This window comes from Sander lucioperca, chromosome 12 (assembly GCF_008315115.2).
Source record: "Sander lucioperca isolate FBNREF2018 chromosome 12, SLUC_FBN_1.2, whole genome shotgun sequence".
NCBI classification, from domain to species: Eukaryota; Metazoa; Chordata; class Actinopteri; order Perciformes; family Percidae; genus Sander; species Sander lucioperca.
The window spans coordinates 39,133,373-39,161,034 of record NC_050184.1 but is presented as its reverse complement, the minus strand read 5'-3'; the positions used below and the strand labels follow the sequence as shown (position 1 = coordinate 39,161,034).

General features: G+C 39.7%; 1 protein-coding gene across 1 annotated transcript; it reads left to right on the top strand.

Moving 5' to 3' along the window:
- On the top strand, window positions 1-27,662 carry LOC116063116 (macrophage mannose receptor 1-like). The gene is made up of 3 exons (XM_031317974.2): window positions 1-194; window positions 3,345-3,558; window positions 27,313-27,662. The coding sequence occupies exons 1-3, from the start codon at window positions 126-128 to the stop codon at window positions 27,660-27,662; spliced, it is 633 nt and encodes a 210-aa protein (XP_031173834.2). The 5' UTR covers window positions 1-125.

Genomic DNA, 27,662 nt, shown 5'->3' with positions numbered 1-27,662 from the left:
CAGGGCTGAGTGCTGTCTCATCAGCTGCTGGACGTCAGTACTATTTTGTTTATGACAGGAAGAACTTTACTGAAGCCCAAAGATACTGCAGAGAGAAAGACGGAGACCTGGCCACTGTAGACAACATGGAGGTTATGAAGATCCTGACCAACACGGCAGATTTAGACAACATGTTCTACTCCAAGAACAGCTACGTGAGTTCACTTTTCTCTCTTTCATCTCAAAGTCTTTCTGACAGGAGGTTTGAAACCCTCCATAGGAACTAATAACTAAATGTAGAGCAAGAAAAAGTAGAATATTCCTCTTTGAAATATAGCAGCAGTCTAAAGTGTTTGAGTTTAATCTTCAGCAGACAGAGTTTCTCTGCTGAGCTGCAGCAGAGGGATGGAAACAAATGTGTTAGAAAGACTAACAAGACATTGAAACATAGATACAACTAATGCAGTTAAAGCTAAAACATCACAATACAGTATTTATAACAACAGAGATCTATGTTCTCCAGAAGCTAATTGAACAACGTGATATCATGACTTCGCGTAAACATACACGCCACTTTCTAAAGCCAAGTGGCGTGTTATCTGTACTCATTATGACCTATCCGTATGTCTACGCCAGAACGGGATGTTGCATTTGGAGCTCGGGTTTAGGAAAAGGAGAACGGGACAACAACGGCACGGTTGGGTTTAGGAAACGTGACACGCGGGACCCGATCCCCGGTCTCCTGGGTGAAAGTCCTGTGTTTGACCCATCCTCCCCCCCGACCAACCTACATACGCAGATTTCTGGCCTTTCAAATGCTCTTAATATGTTTTATGCAAGATTTGAAAGTTTTGATTTTAAAGACGAAGTAGAAGAACTACAATGCCTGTGTAAGCATGATTCCCACATAGTCTTAGAACAGCCAGCAGTGGAGAAGATTTTTCTCTCCACTAAGGTGAATAAGAGTCCAGGTCCAGACTACATATGTGGGAGAATATTAAAGCACTGTGCAAAGCAATTAACTTCTATTTTCTGTGATATTTTTAATTGGTCACTATGGGCACAAAAGGTACCTAGCCTGTGGAAAAAGTCTTTTATTACTCCAGTTCCTAAATGCAATAAGCCTAAAATGTTAAATGATCTGAGACCGGTTGCCCTCAGCTCTTTGGTAATGAAATCATTTGAGAAATTGGTGAAGTCTGAGTTATTGAGTAAGACTGGACAAGCCCTCGATCCTATGCAATTTGCATATAGAGCGAACAGAAGTGTCGAGAATGCTTCACTTATGTTGTTAAACTTACTGACTAAGCATCTAGAAGGGAAAAATACCCACGCAAGACTGTTGTTCATTGACTTCTCTTCTGCTTTTAACACTATACAACCCCACATTCTAGCCAGAAGATTGTTAGAGTATCATAAATTGAACCACAATTTAGTGGGATGGTTACTAGATTTTTTAACTAATAGAATGCAGAGGGTAAAAGTAAATGGTAGCTTTTCAGACATATTATTTTTATCCACAGGATCACCACAAGGCTGTGTTCTTTCGCCCTTACTATACATTGTGTATACTAACATGTGTCAAAGTGTATACGAAAATAGGATACTAATTAAGTTTGCTGATGATACAGTGATAGTGAGTCTGCTACAAGGGGATGAGTCTGGCCATGGTCCAGTTGTGGAGGACTTTGTGACCTGGTGCGATGATTCCTATCTAAAGTTAAACACTACCAAAATGAAAGATATGATAATTGATTTTAGAACACACGCTGTTGATCACGTCACCATGATTATTAAAGGACAGGCTGTGGATCAGGTGGAGAGTTATAAATATCTTGGTACAGTGATAGATTCAAAACTGTCATTTGAGTTGAATTGTGATATGGTCTGTAAAAAGGGTCATCAACGTTTGAGTTGCCTTAGGAAACTTGCCAAATTTCACATTGACAGACGTATGTTGACTTTGTTTTATCTCGCTTTTATTGAATCTTTTATGTCATTTTCCATAGTGGTGTGGTATGGAAGCCTGTCAGTGAAGAACAGAAACTCCTTCAACCAAATTGTAAGATGGGCAAGTAAGATAATAGGATTAAATCAAAGGAACTTAGGAAATATTTACACAAATCAGCTGTACCGGAAAGCAAGTGCTGTCTTGAGTGATCGGTCGCATCCCTTAAGGAATGATTTGAAGTTACTTCCGTCTGGTCGCCGGTATGCGGCTTTGACATGGAAAACAAGACGCTATAAGAATACTTTTGTTCCAGCTGCAATTGAATTCCTAAATAATAAGAGAGAAGTTTTAGTACTTGACAGTTAATATGGATAGAGGATATGTATGTGTTATGGCGCAGTCTGTCATGATGTCTATTTGTTTACTTGTAAATTTGTACGTGATTAGTTGTATGTTTTTATGTCTTTTATGTGGATGACCGAATTATTCTTTTTATCTGCAAAAACATTTTACCTGCGGGTATGAAATAAAATTACCTTGACCTTTCATACTACTCGCTACGGCGTCAATTCACACGTAATCACAAGGTAATGTAAGCCAATGGAGACCAAACGGCGTTGATAAACACGCTAAAAAGCAAGTATGCGTCTTCATAACACGCCAATAATGGCATACGAATTGGCATGTCATACAGTCATGTGAACAAATTAGGACACCCATGCTAAAGTTGACTAAAAAGAGGAATAAAAAAATCATCTTTAGGAAATTGATCTTAATGCCTTCATTAAAAAAATAGGAAAAATCCAACCTTTAAGGACACCAATTTTCTTTGTGAATGAATAATGTATCGTAAATAAATAAATGTTCTTCTTTAAAATACAGGGGGAATAAGTAAGCACACCCCTATATTCAATTCCCATAGAGGCAGGCAGATTTTTATTTTTAAAGGCCAATTATTTCATGGATCCAGGATACTATGCATCCTGATAAAGTTCCCTTGGCCTTTGGAATTAAAATAGCTCCCCATCACCACATACCCTTCACCATACCTAGAGATTGGCATGGCTTTATTTCAGTTAGCCTAATAGCTGGTTTGATTTGCATTGAGAGATGATTTTATGGAAAGTACCCCATGCCAATCTCTAGGTATGGTGAAGGGTATGTGATGATTTGGGGGGCCAAGGGAACTTTATCAGGATGCATAGTATCATACACCACTTATTGACATCATTCAAAATCAGTTTGAGTGATCAGAAACTATAGCTGGTAACGAGTAATTAAAGGAGGGTAACAGAATGAAGGAGTCGTAGAGGATCAGACTGATAGTATCAAGACTGGAGATGGAAAGATTAGGTAAACATATGGTCTTCAACAAAAAGCTAGAGCAGAGTCTAATTCTTTATATCACAATCAGAGAGCCTGGATAGGACTGTCCGGTGACAGCTGGAGGTGGTCACTGTCAAACACAAGTTTCTACAAACCCGGGGAGACGGAGTTCAGACTATGGGCACCGGGACAACCAAACGATGGATACAGTTATAAAGTCTGCACATGGATGGGTTATGATGGACTCTGGTACGACGACCGTTGTGACATCAGCTGTTATCCAGTCTGCGCAGATGTCAGAGGTGAGAATATTAACTAGTGAAGTTTCCCTTCTCTGCTTCTCTTTGCCTCTTTGTTTTCATTATTCGGGCCTCTGTAGTATCAGTCAGTCAGTCCGACAAAAAGCAGCTTTCACACAGGTTAGTGCCATTCAAAGAGCTTTACAGCTGACTGAGCAGCAGGTAATAAGACGGCAGGAATGAGAGCAGTAAAACAGTTCAGTGGATCATCAGCATCACCACCAGAGGAAGACATATCATATTATATTATAGAGATTGGACTCATGCATGTTCATGTACACAGTGCACACATTTTACAATATAAACAGAAAATGTGTGTTAAATTAACCTGAGGAAATATTAATATGTAGAAAATATGTAGAAAAACAACAATATAATCTTGTTTTTTAGATTGTTTGGTAGATTTAAGGATATTTCTTATTAATGTGGAGAGACTGTTAAGACATAAAGTTATTCGTTAGATTATTGATGTGGTTCTTTATATCTCAGTGGATTTATTGTAGATAATAAATTAAGACATGAATCACAGATGTGGATGGATGGGAGGGTGTATGTTATGCTGCCTCTACACTTCTCTGTGCTCCATTTTCAGGATCAGATGTGACTTTTGTCATCGTCAGCCAAGGCATGACATGGACTGAAGCCCAGAGCTACTGCAGAGATCACTACACAGACCTGGCCAGTGTGAGAAACATGACAGAGAACCAGATGATATATGAAGCAAATGGAGGATCCTTTGTCTGGTTTGGCCTTTTCAGAGACTCCATGAAGTGGTCAGATGGAAGTACCTCCTCATTCAGCTTCTGGAAGAACGGGCAACCTGATAACAAGAACGGGAACGAGACTTGTGTGGCTGCAGACTTCAGCCAATCAGGAACCTGGGAGGGCTGGCCCTGTGACATGGAGAGAGCATTCATTTGCTACGGTCCAGGTGAGTGCTAACCATAGACTGTGTATTAATGGACAGAGCATGTGTGACGTCACCCATTGGTTTGTGGAGATCTGCTATGAGTCGTCGAGTTTGCCGTTATGGGCGCAGCCGTCCTGGTTGCGGATTTGACGATTTTAGACGAGAGGGAGGAGAGAGAGAGGAGTGAGGGAGGAGTGAGGGAGGAGTGAGGGAGGAGAGAGGGCGGAGAGAGGAAGGAGAGAGGGAGGAGTGAGGGAGGAGCCATAGACTGTTGGGCGCCATCTGACTGTGACGTTAGCTGAGAGTCGGTAAAGCTGTTACACTCTACGTTACGTTACACTTTCTCTGGTAATCTGGATGCTACTGCTGCTGAAAGCTAGCCTACATAATACGAGGTAAGATTTTGCTTCGCTAGGTTTTAAATATATCTTTGTCCCAAAGTTATATTACATATAAGACAGGCCGCGGACTGTCAATCACATCATATAATTCAGAAAATGAACATCATTCTGTGTTGCAGAAGACTTAAAACTAGCGATTGAGACCATCAACTCATTATGAAAATGTTTACTGAGGTAATAAATCAAGTGAGAAGTGAGTCACTTTCTCATAGACTTCTACAGAAACCAAACTCCTTTTAGCAACCACATGTGTCTCCCCCTGCTGGAATTCAGATAGAAAGCAGGTTTAAGGAGTCTCCCCCTGCAGGAATTCAGATAGAAAGCAGGTTTAAGGCACTTCCGCATTTGCAGCACTTCTCCGAACCGGATGCGTTGTCCATTAATATTAACAGTCTATGGTGCTAACCCAGGATTCAAACAGCTTTTACATTTAGATTCAGGACAATAGAGATGTAACGATATACTCAACTCACAATTTGATCCAGGATTTTAAGTTGATGATACGGTTTTCTCAAGATGTTTTTAACAGAATGAGTGAAAATCTTCCTTTATTTCTATAAACTGTGCAGAACAACAGATGTGTCCTCTTATCAAAAGTGACTCTGAAACTGTATTTTATCTTAAAGAACAAAGTGAGATGTTTAAAACAAATTCCACATCTTAATAACTAAATTAATAGAAACAAATCTCTTCAAATAAATAAACTAAGAAGACGTAGTGACGTCTGAAGTCAAACAAGGTCAATCTAAAGTAGATTACGCTCTAGGATGTTTAAAAACTGCATCAACATTCATTTCTTATCTCAACCGGTTGTTATCTTTACACATTTCTATCCATATTTAACCATCGTTACCTCCCTAGTGCTAACCCAGGATTCTAAACACCAAACATCAAGTTGTGGAGAGTAAATGTGAACATGATGATGTGGATCATTTCCATGGAATAGTTAGTAAAGTTAGCATGCAGTGGTGATCAGCTGCAGATGATAAGTGCTTGATTGTGTTTTAAGCCCCCAACGTCGACTTCCAGGCAGCGCTGCGACCGTTGACTTTCGTAGGGACTTTTGGACTTTTTAAAGCACTTTTAAACACAGCACTTATTACTAATTTTTAATGGTATATGTATATATTTTTTAACCTCAAGGGCAAGTAATTCAGACACTATTTTAGACCCTTTAAATATTTAAATTTAAATTTTTTAGGTTAAATAATATGTTTTTAATATTGGAATAGAATTTATTTGGTATTGCTACGCCGGGCTATTCATTTACATAACTCTATATATATATATATATATATATATATATATATATAATTTTTATTTATTTTAATTATTTATTTTGTAATGTTTCTACGAGAGAGACCAGGGTAGGTGTGGAGCTGACTTTTTATTTAAAATCTCCTACTGTCCGTCCTGTCCAGTGGTTCTTTTAACCCGTTTTTAATATCTGGCCGTCTTTTCAACAGCTTTTATTTAACCCAACACGACTTTTTAAGGAGGTTTTTAAGTGTTTTATTCACACCTGTGGTCCCCTTGTGCCCGTGTCCCTCGCAGCGCCCATCCTGGGCGTGGCGTTTTAACCCAAACCTAACCATAACCATAACCCTAACCATAACCATAACCATAACCATAACCATAACCATAACCATAACCATAACCATTGCCTAATCCTAGTGCCTTCCAGGCAGTGCTGCCTGGAAGGCGACGTTGGGGGCTTAAAACACCAAACAACGTGATAAGTTTGTGTTGAATCTATTGTTTAACCCTCATGTTGTCCTCGGGTCAAATTTTACCCGTTTTCAAAGTGTTTTTATAACAGAAAATATGGGATGTCGAAAAAAGCGCCAAAAACGTCAAAAAAAGTGCCCAAAACATTGAAAAAGTCAGAAAATCGTCGGGAAAAAGACATGAAAATGTTAAAGAAACACGCCGACTTATTGGGAATTTAGCTTATTCATCATAACCCCCCTTCTCATCATAACCCCCCTTCTCATCTCCGTGCGTGCTGTAACGCTGTCTGACGGCTCCACCGATAGCCTAGCTTAGCAAAGAACATGCAGGTGAATGGTTCCAGTAATCCTACTGCTCCGAATTGTGACAAAAGTGACAAAATAACGCCAACATGTTCCTATTTACATGTTGTGATTTGTAGAGTCACAGCGTGTGCAAAAAAAAAACATAACATAAGACACAGCCATCTTCTAACCGTAAACAAACCGGGAACTATATTCTCAGATAGGCGAAGCTGCAAAGCAAATCATTCCGCCCAAGTACTGTATTCTTCCACCTGAGAATATAGTTCACGGTTTGTTTACGGTTAGAAGATTGCTGTGTCTCATGTTACGTTGTTTTTTGTACACGCTGTGACTCTACACATCACAACATGTAAATAGGAACATGTTGGCGTTATTTTGTCACTTATTCGGAGCAGTAGGATTACTGGAACCATTCACCTGCATGTTCTGTGCTGGCCTGATGCCGCTGGAAACGTCAGACAGCGTTACAGCACGCATGGAGATGAGAAGGGTATGTATGGACTTACCTAACTCTGGGGGATACGGTGAACAAGCTAAATTCCCAATAAGTCGGCGTGTTCCTGTAAAAAAAAAGTGAACAAAGCGTTGAAAAAAAAACGCACAAAAATGTTGAAAAAAAACAAACTTAAACAACAAAAGGGTTTTTGATGGACGGGAATGAACAGGATGCTGATTATTATCCAGACAGACATGTTTGAACTCATAAAGTTTGTTTGATTTTGTCTCTGTGTGTGTGTGTGTGTGTGTGTGTGTGTGTGTGTGTGTCTGTGTCTGTGTGTGTGTGTGTGTGTGTGTGTGTCTGTGTATCTGTCTGTGTGTGTGTGTGTGTGTGTGTGTGTGTGTGTGTGTGTGTGTGTGTGTGTGTGATTTTTTACAAAGCGGTGTCAAAGAAAGTGATGAAAGTGAAGTTTGAGAACAAGGAGAATCTGGATCTGAACGACCCTGCTGTGATGGAGGCCATGTTGAAGCAGGTACATCATGTTTTATACTGTTTTACCTTCATGAAAAAACAAATGAGATAAGATAAGTTTTGTGTCTCAGCTGAAACAGAAGCTGAGGGACCAGGGGCTGGACGACAACATCAAACTGAGCTGGAGGAAGCAGGCCGATGGAAAAGTCTTCCACAAGGAAGACAAGTAGACAAACAAGAGGAGGAGGAAGAGGGATGAGCTGTAATGTTGAGTTGCTGCATCTGTTTTCATCAGAGAAAAGTCTGTCTCTTTGCAAGCAGAAATACTAAATATACTCACAGCTTCCAGCTTCTCAAACATGAAGATTTGATGCTTTATTTAGCCATATTTGGTGATAAACTTAATATATTTGAGCTTCAGACTTTTGTTAGAATAAAACAAGACTTTAGTATTTATCTGATTTATCAGCTTTGGGGAAATATAACTGACATGTTTTACTGATTTACTGTTTAAAATCTATTTTAATGATAAAATGTCTTTCTTTGTGTGAGAGTAAAGGGTTTTTCACACGGGGAGCGACCCTTGGCCTGCGTAGTCGCGTCATGTGAAGGACAACGCCAGGCGATCAATGAGTGGTAACCATGGAGATACTGTATCCCTGCCGTACAACTGGATGAGATCAGCTGACTGTGGTTTCATATCTCCCTAATCACAGGCAGATTTATAACACATAGTGGTAATCCTAGTCTTTCCTAACCACAGACAGTTATTGTTAATAGCTGAAGTTAGCTACATTAGCATAGTCTTGATTAGGGACTTCTTGTGCCGATACTCTGACAAGAAGAAGCTCCGCTGTCTCTGTTCTGATAACTGTTTAGAAATCACTTTTATATTTCAGTAAACTCACAAACAGAACAATCTCTTGTTCATTAATTTGTGCATCGCTCACGTAGAGAAAAGTAGAGGGGCATTGTTTGAAGGTTGCGAGAACGGAAGAGGAAGTTGCACCACACGAAGGCCCCGACCTTGGTGTTTGTGTGTAAGATAACAGTTTCTGTCTAAGAAACAAGAAGACACCCCCCCAGTGAGGATTGGATAACAGCTTGAGGAAGAGAATAGATCAGAGCTCTTAATTCGGAGGACATCTTGGTGGACTGGGCTCTGACTAGATGTCTGTTGCTAGGGAAACTTAGTCTCTGTTTGTGAATCTACAGCTGTGTTGTAACTCTTATGCTGGACTCAGTAAACTTTGCTGAACTGAACTCTTCATCTCAGATTGATCCTTGTGTTCTGGTAACCTTAAGTCTAATGAAAGAATGCACATGAATTAATAAATTGGAGTCAGATTTGACAGGCTTTAGGGCCTCATTTAGACAAATTCCTTACAGCGTGTGCGTGTGACGAGCACGAACGCGACAGTTTCACGGGGTTGTGCCCGCTTGTCGCGTCGCCTGTCAAACTGCCCCCCCCCCACCTGCCCTCTCGCCTCTCATTGAAAATAAATTAGGAGGCGAGACAATCGCTCCCCGTGTGGAAAGGCCTTAACAACGCATCTTGCTGTGATGAGTCAGAATATCTTTAAATGATTGATATAGAAGATAATCATGTGAATATATTAGTGTTGTGCTGTCACCTTATAAACAAACACAAATCTGAAGATGTTTTTACAGTTTTCAGCCGTGATCCAGAATGAAAATCTGCAGAATTGAACAGATTGTTAATCAGGTTGGAGGTTTATTTTAATTTGTTTAAAATCTGGGTAATATTTTGTCTGCAGATTCTGTGTGGCCCTGGTTATTAGAGATGCAAACTTTAAACATTTACCTAAAACTTGATGTGACTAACATCTTCCAGACAGAAACACTAAATATATTCACAGCTTCTCAAACATGAAGATCTGATGCTTTTCTTTGTTATATTTGATCATAAACTTAATATATTTGGGTCTTAGACTGTTGGTAGAATAAAATAAGACTTTAGTATTTATATGATTTATCATCTATAGGGTTTGGTATCGTTTGGATTTTTACGATTCCAATGCTGAACCGGTACTTTTAAAACGATTCTGATTCCTAAACCGATTCTTGAAAAACTGAAAAATGACGTCAAAGAAAGGTCCTTTATGGATGTGGTAGCCGTAATATGCTTTTACGTCCGTTTTGGTGAGCCCAGAGGGAAAATATGGCATTTTAAAAGTAGCCTACATTTACAGTAGCTAGCTAACAGTAGACTACAGAGAAAGGGGGATATTTTTACGTCCGTTTCGGAAGGACAGAAGGAAAATATTTCAGTCGACACATTAAGTGGAACTGAAATGACGAACCGAAATTTGCGTTCTAATCCAGTCTGATTCCTACCGGTTGCGTAGCAAACCGGTTCCATAGTGGAACCAGGTTTCGGTACCCAACCCTAATCTTCTGTGGAGAAATATAACCGATATGTTTTACTAATTTCTGATATTTTATGTTTATGTTTTTCAAGTTGTGGTGGAGATGTTTTAACATTAACAATATTTAATTTGTTTAAAATATAAATTATCTTTAGTGTTGAATATTTAAAATATATTTTCATCAGACTAGTGCTGCATTCCAGGCAAGCCGTAACTCGTGTTTTCACAACCTTCTACCGGTGAAAGTGCCCTGGAAAGGCAGTCAAACCCGTAACTTACTACTCGTAAACTCGTACCAGATCGTTGTACTCCCAGTTACAGTTTTTGACGTCAAACACACATAAACAACAATGGCGACCCCTGTTGATGCTGTACAGACGCCGGTGATTAACGGTGAGAAATAGAAATAAATAGGCAACGTAAAGTAATTCTGCACATTGTAATCAAAACAATACACATACGATTATGTACTACTATAGGTTATGTTTATTAAATGAAGCCCAAAATATGTCACCGACTAGAAATCGCTAGCATAAGCTAGCGCTAGCTAATGTCGACGTTAGGTAGCCGCTAGCTAACGTTGACGTTATGTAGCCGCTAGCTAACGTCGATGTTAGGTAGCCACTAGCTAACGTTGACGTTAGGTAGCCACTAGCTAACGTCGAGGTTATGTAGCCGCTAGCTAACGTCGACGTTAGGTAGCCTAACCAACGGCACAATGTTTAGCTAGCCAGCTTGTGACTTTGTTTGGAACGCTACCAAGTCATGAGTCGTGACTTGACATCGTAACTTACGGGCTAAAAATTGTCTCTGGAACGCAGCATAACTATCTTTCTACATGTGAGAGTAATATTTTGAAGTAATTATATGTATGATTGTTGTTCTGTCACCTTATTAGAGATGCAAACTTTAAACATTTACCTAAAGTTAGTCATGAGACTTGTTATGTGTCTGTAACATCTTCTAAACTAAAATACTAAATATTTACAGCTTCCAGCTTCTTCAAGATGAACATTTGAGGATTTTTATTTGTCACATTTGGTCATGAACTTAATATATTTTAGTGAGAAATGAAAGAGTTTCTTAAGAGTGAATTTGAATACAAATTGTTTTGTTCTTATAAATTTAATAAAGTTGTGAAAATGATGTACTAAAAAAAAGAGTTTGAATCTTTAACTATTTAAAGGGGCGCTATGCAGTTTTGGCCATTTCTTCACTGTTTTCTGGCTTTTTGCCTATTGGTTTCTCTATAGAGCTCCACCTACAGCTTCAGAATATATATTTGGCAACGCTGTTGTAAAAATTCGTTGGCGACTCTCCCCCCTCCCATCTTCTCCCTCTGGTCATGTCCATTTGTTTTTATAGAAGCCGGCGAACACACAAAGTGTCCACTGAGAACGCACAGAGCCATGTCCACTGAGAACGCACAGCGCCATGTCCAATGAGAACGCACAGGGCCATGTCCACTGAGGTAGCCAGCTAGTAAGCCCATAACAGACAGCGATCATAATAAAAACCTTTACACACAATAGCTAACATCCTGAGGTCACAATAACAAGAAATACAAAGATTAAACTGAGTTTATCCCAAAGATACTTACAAGAGCAACAGCAAGAACGCCAGGTCAGCATTGAATTTGCAGGCTTCTGTTTGTCTCAGTTCTGAGAAAACGCAGCTCCTATATTTACTCATGTCTGACTCCTCTCTCGGTCACTCTGCCGTTTCCTCTTCCTCTGTTCCTCCGACAATGCTTTCCTAGCTTTCTGCTTCTTTTTGGCCAACTCAGCCATGACGATAGAGTGAAAAACTCCATCGCTACCTTGTTAGCCGGTTCCTGAATGGGCGTATATGTGCAGTGCCGTGAAGCAATTTGTTACATGGCGAGACCTGATATCACGCCATACTTCCTGACGCTGAGGCCGGCATCTCCCCGGCCCAAAGTTGCAAAGGTGGATTTTCCACTCACAGGCGCCAGGAGGGAGCGAGACGACCACCATTCAACCCGAAAAAAGTCATATAACCATTCCAATGACTCCGAAGCTGTTCAGTTAAGGTAAATTAAGAAAGAAAGAAAAACTGCATAGTTCCCCTTTAACCACTTGAGTTGGTGGTTAGCAGTATGACTCAGCATTTCCTTTTTCTATTAGTTGTGTTCTTGCATTGAATAAGAAGAAACAGAAACATTCAGAGAAACAAAGTGTCAAACACATGATGACTCTTTCTCTTACCTGTATTCTGTTATCAGGTGTGTCTCTACTGCTATGTTTACACGTGGCCGGCTATTTTCATAAAGAGAAAATTCAACCTCTCCATTTTCAAAAATAACATTGTGCACAGCTATCAGTTTTCAGAAAAGTGTACGTTTACATGTCCCTGTGTATCAGTGCCGTCAAGAGCATGCCAGACCTGTAGGTGGCAGTGTAACGAGAAGCTCAAGCCCACGTTAGCCAATCAGAATCCCGAAAATGGCAACAACAGCAACGAATCACTTCCTCTCTCTTCTCTTCCTCACTTCCTCGGCTGCCTAAACCTCCGTCTGTCTCAGTTTACATGTGTTATTCCTGTCTCTTACCTGTATTCTGTTATCAGGTGTGTCTCTAGGATGTGTGGTGGTGTTATTCCTGTCTCTTACCTGTATTCTGTTATCAGGTGTGTCTCTAGGATGTGTGATGGTGTTATTCCTGTCTCTTACCTGTATTCTGTTATCAGGTGTGTCTCTAGGATGTGTGATGGTGTTATTCCTGTCTCTTACCTGTATTCTGTTATCAGGTGTGTCTCTAGGATGTTAGCACATATCTTGCCAGCAGAGGGCGCTCTCCCTCTCTGCATTATACCGGGACAGTGATTCCCAACCAGGGGAAGATAGGGACAGATTGTAGAGCAGCTCAACTCATTTACAGTTGTTCTCAGTCGCTTTTGGTACATTTCTTGAGTCTCTTGTGCACAAGATGAAACACAGCCAAGACAGCCTTTCACCGTGTCAGGTTTGCGTGTCATTGTTTTGATATTTGTGCAACTGTAAGGTACTTTTAATTGAGTATTTTCATTTTCTCCTACTTGCCGGTATACATGCAGTTTAGTGTCCCAAATTATTTTCCAAAAACTGAGTGTCCGAAATGATGGTGTCCCAAATGATGAGGGTCTTATCTGAGTCAGGTTAGTTTATTATTTTCCAACAACTTTCAGATTATGACTTAATGCCTAACCCTAACCCATCTTCCATAGGGAATTTGGGACACTAAACTGTACGTACACCAAATATTGTGAATAATCTATGATGTATTAAAGTGGATAAAGAGGAGACTTTATTGATCCTGTGATGACATTCAAAAGCTACCTACCTATTTTGGTGAAAGTAACTCAAAAGTAATGCAAAAGTAGTGTAACACATTACAATTCAGAGACAGTGATATTGTAATATAACTAATTACTCTCAAATGACAGTAACAGGTCGCAGTGTAACGAAAAGCTCAGGCCCACGTTAGCCAATCAGAATCCAGAAAATAGGGTTATTAAAAAAAAAGAAATTTACCTGTAAAGCGCAGAAGTCAGTCAGAAGTTGGTTTCTGTTGATTGTTTCCCATGGTGCAGTAGTTTCATGGCCCCTCTCCTCTCTGGCTGCTGTCGCCAGGCTGCACTATATCGTGTTGATGACTGCTGTAGTTTGTCACTGACTGTCATGTTAGTCTTGTTAAGTACACTTGTTGAAGAAGTCCCACACACTGTCCATTACGCTGCCGATTACTTTATTTAACAACCTGAGGAAGGTCTGTGTGACCGAGACATTGTGAAATAAAGTATTTGCATGCGTAATGGACAGTGTGCGGGACTTCTTCAACAAGGATCCATTCTTAACCCTTGTGTTGTCCTCCCGGGTCGAAATTGAAAAATGAACACTTGATATTTTTGACACATTTTCTCACATTTTAGTCCCTTTTTTTTCAGCCCTTTTGACGCTTTTTTCATTGTTTTTGTCACTTCTTTCAAGGTTTTCGACGGTATTTTTTAAGGGTGTGCAAAAAAATCAATTCATATTTGAATCACGATTCAAGCTTTACCAATTCAAAATCGATTCATATTAAAAAAAATTGTATGTCTACTGCAATCACATGGGAAAAGTAACGACATTTACATACTGTGAATCAGGTTTTTTTTTTATCGAGAATGAAATGAAACAATGATTCCCAGAGACTTGTTATACACTGGGTGGGAACCCTGAATGCTAATGGTCTAGTTAACACTGCAATGTTCATTATTCTGTCTTTTTAAGTGATATAAGTGGGCAGGCTCGTCATTATAGAAATAGATCACAGGATTGGGGTGTTTTTGCAACTTCAGTGTGGAAGACTACAACGTTTCTAACTTTGGAAATTCCTGCAGCCTTATCTTTTGAAGCTTAGCGTAACCAACTCCACCGCAGCCTGAGGCGCTTCTGCCCGAGGCTGCTGCATGTCAGGAGCAGCGGGGGGAGGATTGGATATTACTTGTATGACATCTAGCCAATCAGATGGTGTTGTGGGCGGAGCATTAAGTGATACTCAGGTATGAGAGAAACCGAGGGAGGGACACAGAGCTGTAGCACTTTTTAATTAATCGGTTATTGGCATGCCCGGATTATCCATAAGGGCACTTGGGCCAGTGCCCAGGGGCACCAACCATTCACAACCACTAGGGGGGCACCACATGACACAAGCTTTAACAATATTTTCCGTAAATTGTTATATTATTCACTTGAAATTGTTGAAAGACCATACATTACTCGTTTATGAACACTAATTTCAGAATAATAATAATATAATAATAATAAATTATAAATAAATCCATATTACATGACCACTATCACTCCCCTCCCCAATCTGTCAGTGTTGAGTTGGTCCACAGGTACGCACAAATGTATCATTTGGGGGATGGGGGTTAACAATAATCAAAAGTGGCCAGTTTAACCCCCCAAAAAATGTTATCATAATGATGAATGTAAAATATTGATTGTTATAAAAAATGATAAGTGGTTGGCTTTATTGAGTCAATGTAAATGGCAAGCAAAGAAAAACATTTTTTCACACAAACCCCCACACCTCTGGGTGAGACTTGGTTGCGCCCAACCCTTGTTCCATGTTTTCCAAGCACACAGCACGGTGGGTGCGCTTCGTGAGTTTATTCAGCATGCAGAGAAGTGTAAAAGACCGGTCCACAGTCTGCGCTTCTTTTCCTAGAACTCGTATTTCTTTCAGAGGAATTTGTGCAATAAATCCATATTCTTAGATCTAATATTGATAGTCTTTTGTCTATATCTTATTCATTTTCGGTCATTTTATTGTCGTTAGCTGTGATGCTAAAGCAGTTTTAGCTTTCCCATGAAAGAAAGTGAAAGTTTTTGACCAATCAGAGGAGTTGCTTTCAGGGCCCGTGAAATAAAGTCGGAAAAATATAAATTTGACCGACCCACAATGCTGCAATATATAGTATTGATTTTGGCTTTTTGAATTGATAGACATTTTCAACTGAGACAGTTGATATAGTGCTCACTGCTCATATGCCTACATGTATGTAGTTGGATAAGTTAGTAAATTACATTTGAGAAATCCCCTTGATTATGTCTGATATTTTTGGTAGGGAGAAGCAAGTGTTGGTTTCTCTTTGCATAATGACAATGCTTTGTTTTTTGTTAGTTTTTTTGGCTTGTCTGCTGGGCTGATGAACTGATGTGTATTGATTTTGACATTTTGAATTGAATGCTGTACTTTTTGAAATTGACATGAATTGACATGACTTGAATATGGTGCTCACTGCTCATATGCCTACATGTATGTAGTTGGACAAGTTAGTAAATTACATTTGAGAAATCCCCTTGATTAAGTCTGATATTTTTGCCTGGAGGACAGAATGGGTAAAGGGGGGTGGGGGCTTTGAGGTATAGTGCCCAGGGGCACCACATTGTCTTAATACGGGCCTGGTTATTGGTAAAATAAAACACAGATACAGATAAATAGCAAATTGACAATTATCTGCCCCGATAATTGGCCAGGTCGATAATGAGTTGACCCCTAATAGATGTTTACCCTGCTTGCAGCAGTTCCTCTCAGGAGTTATTCAAATCATTCTGTGTTTGCATAGAAAGTCAAAGCAGCGTTGGAGGAAGTATTCAGATCCTTCTCTGGAAATGAACTAGTGGCTAAATCTGGCACAATACAGCTCTGCTCTCTGTAGGACATGGCTGTTTTTATACATGGACATTAAGTGTAATAAACTAGTAAGTAAGTAAAAGTACCAATACCACACTGTCAAACTGCAATAATACAAGATAAAGTTCTGAATTGAAAATGTTACTTTAATAAAAGTATTTAATTATAATCCAGAAAGTGTACTTACTCAATTTAACAAAATAAAGTAAGATTGACTTTATCGATCCAAAGGAAATTAGTCTTGGACACATCCAGTATCCGCTGTTAGGAAATACAACACAACATAGAGCATACATACAAACAAACATACAGTACACAGACTGGTACTACTCTGCATGGACGCACTCGTAGCATGGAGATTGTGTTAATTTTATCACCTATTTTTAATTTAGTCTTAGTCTTGTGCCAAATGTCCTTGTTAGTTTTAGTCATATTTAGTCATTCACATATCTTTTTTTGTTAGTCAAGTTTTAGTTTACCAAAAGTCTCGTCATTTTATTCTAGTTTTAGTCAAAAGAGAACTCAATATATCTAAAAAATAAAAAATAAAAAAAATAGAGAGAGCACAAAACGACTGTCGGCGAGATTAAAGAATGGCTTGTTTATAACTTAGAACCATAACTTATTTCACCAGTGAATTGCTGAACATCCACTAGATAGGAAAAGGGTATTTTACAATAACTTTGAATGCATCACGAGGCTTACCAGTTTCAAGTGATGTGCGCCTGTGTTGTTTTTCCGACAACGGCAGGTGGTGACTGCTCCCTCCCGCTGTTAGAATCTTTTACAGTTAAATACAGTCACACTTTACACCGTTTAGCTGTCAGCATTTCTACCCTGTTTAATCCAGCTGCTAGCTAACACTAGGCTAACATAACCTGCTGTCAAGTTTAGTGTTAACTAGCTACACATGCAGCCATGAATTACAAATATGATGTTCGTCATTTTAAAAGATAATTTTTCAACCGAAGAAAATCTCTGTTTATTGTTAAACTGTTGAAATATAGACTGTGAAAATACGTAATTAGAAAGACTTCACACTTCATAGTCTCATGGATGACATCTCGCTGAAGCTTGTGTGTGTGTGTGTGTGTGTGTGTGTGTGTGTGTGTGTGTGTGTGTGTGTGTGTGTGTGTGTGCTTGTTCTTTTGCTTTTCTGCTAAAAACACTTCACTGGATAAAACACATCAGGTGAGATAACGTGACATGTGTTGTGGAACAGAGCTAAGCTAGCTAGCTAGCTAGCGACCAAGTTGAGCATCAAGCTAGGTGAGGTAGATTGTGTGAGACGAGAGATGTAGTTCACTGAGCGGTCTCACTCTAAACTAAGTGGTACTACAACAAACCTACGGCTAACTGACACTTTCTTTGGCTGAAAATTATCTTTTAAATTGACAAACATCATATGTGTAATCCATGGCTCAATTCAAACGGGATCAAAAAATAATTTGCCTCTCCCTGTTCACTACCGTTCATCTTTTTTCCGAATTAAGGTCCCATGACGTCCACCAGAAGGGGTGTGACTTCGGCTCTCTATATACACTACATTTTTAATGATTAAAACAAAGTTTAATCCTCAAGAACGCAGCTTCCTGGTCACCGACAAAGATTCCTTTGGCTCTGCTCTCGAATCTTTGGTCATTATTTACTTTGGTTGTCAAGGAAACGGGAGGTTTTCTAACATTATGATTAGTAATCCTGCTTATTTAGACGGTTTAAAAAAGTAAGAGTTTGTAAGGACATTTTGCGTCCAATGTGCATACAACAAAGTTGGAAACAATGTCTGTAGTACTTATACAACTTTTTTTACATGACCTCAGCAAAAACAAATGTACACAGCGGTGAGGTAAGTATTAAATTCCTAATTTCGAGGTCCGGCTCACCGCCTAAACAGAGTGGCAGAGTTTATGTGCTTTTGCCTAACATGCAAATAACAGTTGACTTTGACATATTTCCATGAAATCAAGTGATCCTGAACATTTAGTTAAATGAGCAGCGACCTGTCTGAAGTCACACAGTGAGGAGGACGGAGAGCAAACAAGATGGACAAACTTCTTCTGCTCATCATGGCTGCAACAGGTGAGTATTTATTATGTTTTATAAATGTTTATAGTCTTATTACACATCTATATATCCTTGTGGCTACAGAACTATTATCAGAACAATATTATGGCTCACTTTAGTTAAATTATTATCTTATGTTTAAGTCAAGTCATGTTTAGTTATACAGCACATTTATCACCTGGGCCTCACTTTAAAAATGTTCCTCTTGTTACCTTAGAGGACTAAAATGTCCCCTTTCAAACATCTGCTTTAAAGATATAGCTGCCTGGGTGGCGTAGTGGTAGGGCGTGGCCCCATGTCTGGAGGCTCGGTCCTTGACATGGCGGTCATGGGTATGATTTCGGCCAGTGGGGCTTTCCTATCATTCCCCCCTCTCTCTCTCTCTCCCTTCATGTCTGGGCTGTCACTAAAAGGGCCTAAAGTGCCAAAGAAATAATCTTTTAACAAATACTTTATATTAATATTTTGCACTTTCACTGAGTTAAATCTTTTAACTGACTTCAGTCCTGATCATAACTACCAAAAACTCATTCATATTTAGAATTTTAACCCATTAAATGCCACTTTATGTACATAAAATGAATTATTTTCGGTATACTAAATGCTGGGGGACTGTTGTTCACAATCTGGAGTTAGTTAATGATTAGCAACGAGATTGATTTTTTTGCATGCATGTATGAGTTTATTAATTGGTAGGTGGCTGAAGGTGTGTGTGTGTGTGTGTGTGTGTGTGTGTGTGTGTGTGTGTGTGTGTCAGACACACACACACACACACACACACACACACACAGACGAACACACACACACACCCTAGATAGAAAGCCTGATAACATAGAATGATGATTTTATTCTACAACGACGGTGGGATAACAATGTGTTATAATGGGTTTTCAATGGGACATATTTGTACTCTAAGTGTCTATAGAATCTGAGCTTTTGAACTTCAAAACTTCAAGTAAAAACTCACATCCTTACCAGAAATCATGTTCTCAGCATTAACACAGACAACATTATTAAATAAATAATAATGAAAAGGACAAAAATGTCTCTAGTGAGGCACAAGGGTTAAAACAACAGAAGTTGACCCAAAGTGATGTCCAGTTGAGTCAGATGGTTTAAGATCTGCCTCAATACAGATGAACAACATTACAGAGATAATAATATAACATGTAATACAGAACAGCTGACATGATAAACCAAAGTCAGGTGTAGAAATTAGAAGTTTAGAGAAATATCATTACTTCAGTTTGGTTTCCATTTAATAATAATTTAGATAATCTGAAAGCAGGCGCTGTTGGTGTAACTGAAATATAAAATGGTGTATTAATATAGTATAAAGTACTAAATCTGCTCTATATGTGTGTGTGTCCCTACAGGGCTGAGTGCTGTCTCATCAGCTGCTGGACGTCAGTACTATTTTGTTTATGACCAGAAGAACTTTACTGAAGCCCAAAGATACTGCAGAGAGAAAGACGCAGACCTGGCCGCTGTAGACAACATGGAGGATGTAAAGATCCTGAACAACACGGCAAATTTAGACATGTTCTACTCCAACAACAGCTACGTGAGTTCACTTTTCTCTCTTTCATCTCAAAGTCTTTCTGACAGGAGGTTTGAAACCCTCCATAGTATCGAATAACTAAATGTAGAGCAGGAAAAAGTACAATATTTAACTTTGAAATGTAGCAGAAGTCTAAAGTGTTTGAGTTTAACCTTCAGCCGACAGTAGCCGAGTTTCCATCCACACATTTTTATGCGAATTAAGTGATATCGAATGAAAAATTCAAAAACTGTAAATTTGATTAAATTTCATGAATACCGACTCAAAGTTTTTACGTTTGATCTCATCGGATTTCTCTTAAAGGTGCTGTAAGTGATGTGACACGTTTTGTAAGCTACAGCATTTTTTGTCACATACAGCAAACATCTCCTCACTATCTGCTAGCTGCCTGTCCCCTGAACACACTGTAAAAAAAAATGTGGTCTCTGTAGAGGGCCCAGGCACCACACACGGCAACAAAAACAAACTGCGCCAACCTGCACCACCAAACATAACAAACAGTCTTCCAGCCAATAACTGACCAGAGGGATTTGGGGGTGGGGGGGTTGGTGCAAGGAAGGGAGGGGGAGGGATGAGGAGGAGGGAGGGGCGAGCTTGTCTCGTTTTGTTTGAAAATACTTTGAACGTCAACAAGAAGTAACGTCACCCAACATCGCTTAGAGTACTTTTAATCGGTAAACAGCGTATGCGATAAATGCTGATGGAAACGTTATTTGCCAAATGTGCACTACCGGGAGTAACAGTACCGACGCAAATGTTCCTTATCATGCAACGATGGTCTACTACAGCCTGTAGTACAATTGATGGCCAGCCTCAAATTAACTTCACATAAACATTTGAATATACATACAATACATCCAGAACGGCGCTACCAGGATCCTGATGAGGGTGCGCAAGCATGATCACATCACCCTCATCCTGAAATCTCTTCACTGGCTCCCTGTCCCACTCAGAATTGAGTATAAGGTCTCCCTCTTCACCCACCAGTGCCTTCACGGACATGCCCCCCTTTACCTACAGGAACTCCTCACCCCCCAGACCTCCTCACACAACCACAAGCCACCAGAACCAAGCTCTGCAGCATGGGTGGTAGAGCCTATTCTTCTGCTGCTCCGAGGCTGTGGAACGCCCTCCTTGACCACCTGAGGGCCCCACAGACTACACATGGTTTTACATATCTTTTTAAAAAAGCGTTTTACTAAATTTATTTTATAGGTTTTCCTGTTAACTATTTATTGACCTTGATCTTTTTGACTTGATTTTCCAATTGCATTATTAAATGCTCTGTAGCACTTTGAGATTTCTGAAATGTAAAGTGCAATACAACTAAAATGTATTATTATTATTAGGGCCCGAGCACGAAAGTGCGAAGGAACCTATTGTTTTTCATAAGATTATTATTTTTACCAATTCCTCGTTGCATTTTTGAGGGGGTTAGCATGCATGAAAACTCACAAAAATTTGCACACGTCACAACTGGTGAAAATTGCAAAGTTCTGTAGTGATTGGGCTCGGGCGTTGCCAGGGGGCTCCATAGCGCCCCCTAACGTGCGCCTTAAATTGGACAAAAGTAATAAGTTAATGCACCAACTTTTGAGGGAACATAGGTCTCATCTTCAAGTCCATGGTGCTATTTTTAGAAACAATTACAAAATTCTATAATTTCCGAAATATTGGTTTTCGTGTAAAAATCTTCATTTTACGAACACTTGTTTGAGGACTTTAGGATGCACGAAAACTCTCAAGATTTTGCAGCCATGTGCACAATAGAAAAAATTTCATCTGAATTCACATTTAGGCTTGGGAGTGGTATGGTTGCTCTATAGCGCCCCCTAATTGTTTTTAGCACTTGGGCACATTTTTGACGGCCTCAATATATACGAAAACTCACAAAAATTGGCGCCCACATAAACATCTGGGAGCTTTGCGAGACTGTACAGCGATTCGGCCCAAACCTGTAAGTGGGCTCCATAGCGCCCCCTAATGCCTGGAAGGCCTTAACTTGGACATAGTTGCTCCAATCTTCACCAGATTTAATACCCATATTGCTCTAATCATTGCGGAGATCTTTCCCATTTACCTTCATTAGCTCCGCCCAACCGGAAGGCGGCCATTTTTAATTATGCATTTTTCATGTGTTTTACATTCTTTCGAACTCGTCCTAGGCCGTGATTTCAATCTTCTTGAATCTTTGCAGGTAGTATCTGTTGACCATCATGACGAAAAGTTATCCAGAGAATTTTGATAGTTGAAAAAATGCGCAAGTTACAGCAACTTCCTGTCTAATCAGGAAGTTGCATTATCTTGGCAACAATTATTCCAATTGCCCCGAAACTTGACAAAGTTTTTCGTCATGGCTGGTTTAGCATCTATGCCAAACCTGGCGTCAATCGGCCATTAGATGGTTTTTAATTAATCAGCAAAATATTATATATATATATATATATATCTATATATATATACATATATATATATATATATATATCTATATATATATAGATATATATATAGATATATGGGAAACCTACCCTGTCTAACTACTCCTGGGGCGTGAGTCCGATCGGCACGAAAACTGGCATATAGATTCAGAGGACCCTCGTGACAAAAAGGTATCAAAAGTTTTAATAGCTAAAACAATGCGCAAGTTACAGAGGATCAACTTCCTGTAGGGGGCTGTCGAAACAGGAAGTTGCGTATCTTACCAAGATTTATTCAGATTGACACCAAACATGACACAGTTGTTCCGCATAGGGGCTTGAGCTTCCATGCCAAATTTAGAGTGAATCGGCCATTAGATGGCGCTTTTAGATTTTTTTTATTAGTTAGCCACATCGCGATATATGGGAAACATACTTTGTCTAACTCCTCCTGGGCCGTGAGTCCAATCTGCACGAAAACTTGGATATAGACTCGGTGGAGCCTCCTGACTAAAATTTATCAAAAGAATTTTGATAGCTAAAACAATGCGCAAGTTATGGAGGAACAACTTCCTGTAGGAGGCTGTTAAAACATGAACGGTTGTATCTTGGCAAAAGTTATTCCGATTTACATGAAACTTAGAATGTGTGGTCTACATGTAATGTGGCGTCTGCCAGTACCCCCGACTGCAAGAAGGCGAGGGCCCGTTCATCGCTGCTTGCAGCTTTAATTATTATTATTATTATTAGGGCCAGAGCGCTGACAGCGGCGAAGGCCCTATTGGAACTGAAGGAATTATGATTATTCTTTTCCCAGCAAATTAATTGCCCTTTTGAGGGGCTTAACATACTCAAAAACTCACCAAAATTGGCAGTTGCATCAATTCTGGTGAAAATTCCCCTGCAGTACATTGACTGCAGGGACTCACGAAACTTGGTAGACATATGTAACATGTCAAGATGTACAAAATACGTAATTGGAGCCATACCCTAAACCCAACAGGAAGTAGACCATTTTGAATTGAAAGTTCGAAATTAGTGCGATTTTGGCCATTTCCACATGTCGTACTTTAACGAACTCCTCCTAGAGATTTCATCCGATCAACTTCAAACAGGAAGTGGGTGTAACTCGAGTGTACATTGTTCAATTGCCTCGGAACTTTTCAGGATTCATAAGACTCTAACTATGAGGACATTTACCCAACAAAATTGACTCAAAGTCATAGCGCCCCATAGTGGCAACAGGAAGTAGGCCTAAAAGTCAAGGTGCTATACTTTAACGAACTCCTCCTAGAGATTTCATCCGATGATCACAGCTGATGAACTGTATGACGTAGAGTCTTGTGTGATGTATCATTGAACTCAGCAGGGAGTTCCCTTCTCATTGGTGATGATTTGCGTTGTCTGAGTGCCGCACAAATGCACGGCCGCAAGGAGCAGCGTCCGCCAGTAACCCCAACGCGCGCAGAGGCACGAGGGCCCGTCCATCGCTGCTTGCAGCTTTAGTTATTATTATTCTTTTTCCCGCCAAATGAATTGCCTTTTTGAGGGGCTTACCATATTCAAAAACTCACCAAAATTGGTGGTCACATCAAGTCTGGTGAAAATGTACGTATTTTAAGGGTTTTGGGAATAGGCGCGCAAAAATGGCTCCCCTTATGGCTCCCCCCTAAATAGCGCCCCCTACAAAGTTACAAAAATTTAGCCCCTGCAGTACGTTTAATGTAGACTCACGCAACTTGGTACACATATGTAGCATGTCAAGACATACAAGAAACTTCATTGGAGCCATACCCTAAACCCAACAGGAAGTCTGCCATTTTGAATTGAATGTTCGAAATTAGTGCAATTTTGGCCATTTCCACATGTCGTACTTTAACGAACTCCTCCTAGAGATTTCATCCGATCAACTTCAAATTTGGTCAGTGCCATCTTAAGACATTAAAGATGAAAAGTTATTAAAAGAAAAACTTTTCATCATAGGGCATGGCGGGGCGGCCATTTTGTGCGTTTCGCCATCGAAACAGGAAGTGGGTGTAACTTGAGTGTACATTGTCCAATTGCCTCGAAACTTTTCATGATTCATAAGACTCTAACTCTGAGGACAGTTACCCAACAAAATTGACTCAAAGTCATAGCGCCCCCTAGTGGCAACAGGAAGTAGGGCTAAAAGTCAAGGTGCTACACTTTCATCCGATGGACTTCAAATTTTACCCGCCCTCTATAATTTAGCCACGCCCCTTGTCACAGTTAATGAACTGTATGACGTAGAGTCTTCAGCAGGGAGTTCCCTTTTCATTGATGACGATTTACAGTGTCTGAGTGACGCGCAAATGCACGGTCGCAATGAGCGGCAACCGCTGGTAAGCCTGACGCACGCAGAGGAGCTTGTCCATCGCTGCTTGCAGCTTTAATTATTATTATTATTATTATTATTATTATTATTATTATTATTATTATTATTATTATTATTATTATTATTATTATTGTACTCAGAACGAAGGCTGTGGATGTTGTTCACCATCACTTCAACATAGCAAACAGATATCTTGAAGTCCAGATTTTATTTAATTTATTTATTATTGTATCTTATTTAACCAGATAAGCCATAGAGGTCGTAGAGGATCAGACTGATAGTATCAAGACTGTAAATGGAAAGATTAGGTAAACATATGGTCTTCAACAAAATCTTTATATCACAATCAGAGAGCCTGGATAGGACTGTCCCATGACAGCTGGAGGTGGTCACTGTCAGACACAAGTTTCTACAAACCCGGTGAGACGGAGTTCAGACGATGGACATCTGGACAACCAGACGCTGGATACAGTTATAAAGTCGGCTCAGGGATCAGTCCTGATGGACTCTGGTACGACTACAATTGTGACAGCAGACGTTATGCAGTCTGCGCAGATGTCAGAGGTGAGAATATTAACTAGTGAAGTTTCCCTTCTCTGTTTCTCTTTGCCTCTTTGTTTTCATTATTCGGGCCTCTGTAGGATCACTCAGTCACTCCGACAAAAAGCAGCTTTCACACAGGTTAGTGCCATTCAAAGAGCTTTACAGCTGACTGAGCAGCAGATAATAAGACGGCAGGAATGAGAGCAGTAAAACAGCTCAGTGGTTCATCAGCATCACCACCAGAGGAAGACATATTATATTATATCATAGAGATTGGACTCATGCATGTTCACGTGCACACATCTTACAATATAACCAGAACATGTGTGTTGAATTAACCTGAGGAAATATTAATATGCAGAAAAACAACAATATAATCTTGTTTTTTAGATTGTTTGGTAGATTTAAGGACATTCCTTATTAATGTGGAGAGACTGTTAAGACATAAAGTTATTCATTAGTTAATTGATGTGGTTCTTTCTACTACTTCTAAAATGTAATACATTATATATTACTAGTTACTGTCATTTGAGAGTAATTAGTTACAATATATATACATATATATTATATATTATAATATATTACAATATTACTGTCTCTGAATTGTAATGTGTTACATTACTTTTGAGTTACTTTCACCAAAATAACAGCAGAAGTTTGATTTGGCAGCTAGCTTGTGAATTTCACCACCAGATCAATAAAGTCTCCTCTTTATCCACTTTAATACATCATAGATTATTCATAATATTTTATATAATTAATATGAATATGCAAAGTAACTAAAGCTATAAAAATATATAAGTAAAACATACAATAGGCAAGTAGGAGAAAATAAAAATACTCTATTAAAAGAACCTTACATTGTATTGAAGTACGGCATAGTTGTAAAATGTTTGTTTAAAGCACTTGAATAAGAAATTCATGTTGTTTAGTTTAAAACACTCTAAAGGAAATGGTCAGTTATAGTGTGATTAAAACTCACTATTTACATTATTTACAGTACTTGATTTACAGCTGATATGTGAAAAGGTACACAAACTTATTTAACAGTAATTTAGTTTTACTGCGAACCGTCACAGGAAGTGATTTTATTTTGAAGTAAGCTACACGGAAGTTGTCTGTTGTGTACTCTTGCTAGCTTACTGAGATGAACATGAGACGCTAGATGCAAAACATGTCCGTCAAGCTTAAGTTGCTCACTTTCTTGTTTGTATAACTGCAACATATTGAACAGTAAATGGTCCAGCCTGGTCTCATGGCAGTTCGTGATATGGTCACGTTATTGAATCTATTAAGTCATGGACAGGACACGTAAATGATGTTTTTTTCGTGTGGCGATTACGAATTTTAAAGCAATGTATTTCAATGGGAAGCATATTTCGTGATCACAGAACGATGACGGTAGCGAGTAGTATTAATAAGGCGAAAGTCCGCACAGGGAGGTTGGTCGGGGGGGTGGACGGGTAAGACAACACAGGACTTTCACCCCGGAGACCGGGGATCGCGTCCCGCGTGTTGCAGTTCCTTTCACCGTTATTCTCTTCCTAACCTCAACCGTCCCGCTGTTGTGTGCCCCTGCACCTGGGTATGCGCCCGGGGATCGCGTCCCACATGTGGCGGTCCGTCCCGTTGTTGTGGCCGCCGTGTGGCGCGCCATTTCCCTGTTGCTGCGTCCCCCAGAGCAGGTTCGAAAACTTTGACCTGTACACAAAATAAACGTCAAAATCGTGACCTGTACACAAATTAATAAATCAAAATAACGTGACTATTTCACGACCTGGTGTGAGACCGGGTTGAATGGTCACAACAATTGAAATTGTATTAGTAATGCGTTATATTACTGCGTGACAGCAAAAAGGAATACATTACTGTAATTACTGTAACGCGTTACTCCCAACACTGATTATAAACACATGAATCACAGATGTGGATGGATGGGAGGTTGTATGTTATGCTGCCTCTACACTTCTCTGTGCTCCATTTTCAGGATCAGATGTGACTTTTGTCTTCATCAACAACCGTGTGACATGGACTGAAGCCCAGAGCTACTGCAGAGATCACTACACAGACCTGCCCAGTGTGAGAAACATGGCAGAGAACCAGAAGGTACAGGCGGTGATACCTGCTGGATGCTATGCCTGGATCGGCCTTTTCAGAGACCCCATGAAGTGGTCAGATGGAAGTACCTCCTCATTCAGCTTCTGGAAGAACGGGCAACCTGATAACAACGAGAACGAGACTTGTGTGGCTGCAGACTTCAGCCAATCAGGAACCTGGGAGGACTGGCCCTGTGACGTAGAGAGAGCGTTCATTTGCTACGGTCCAGGTGAGTGCTAA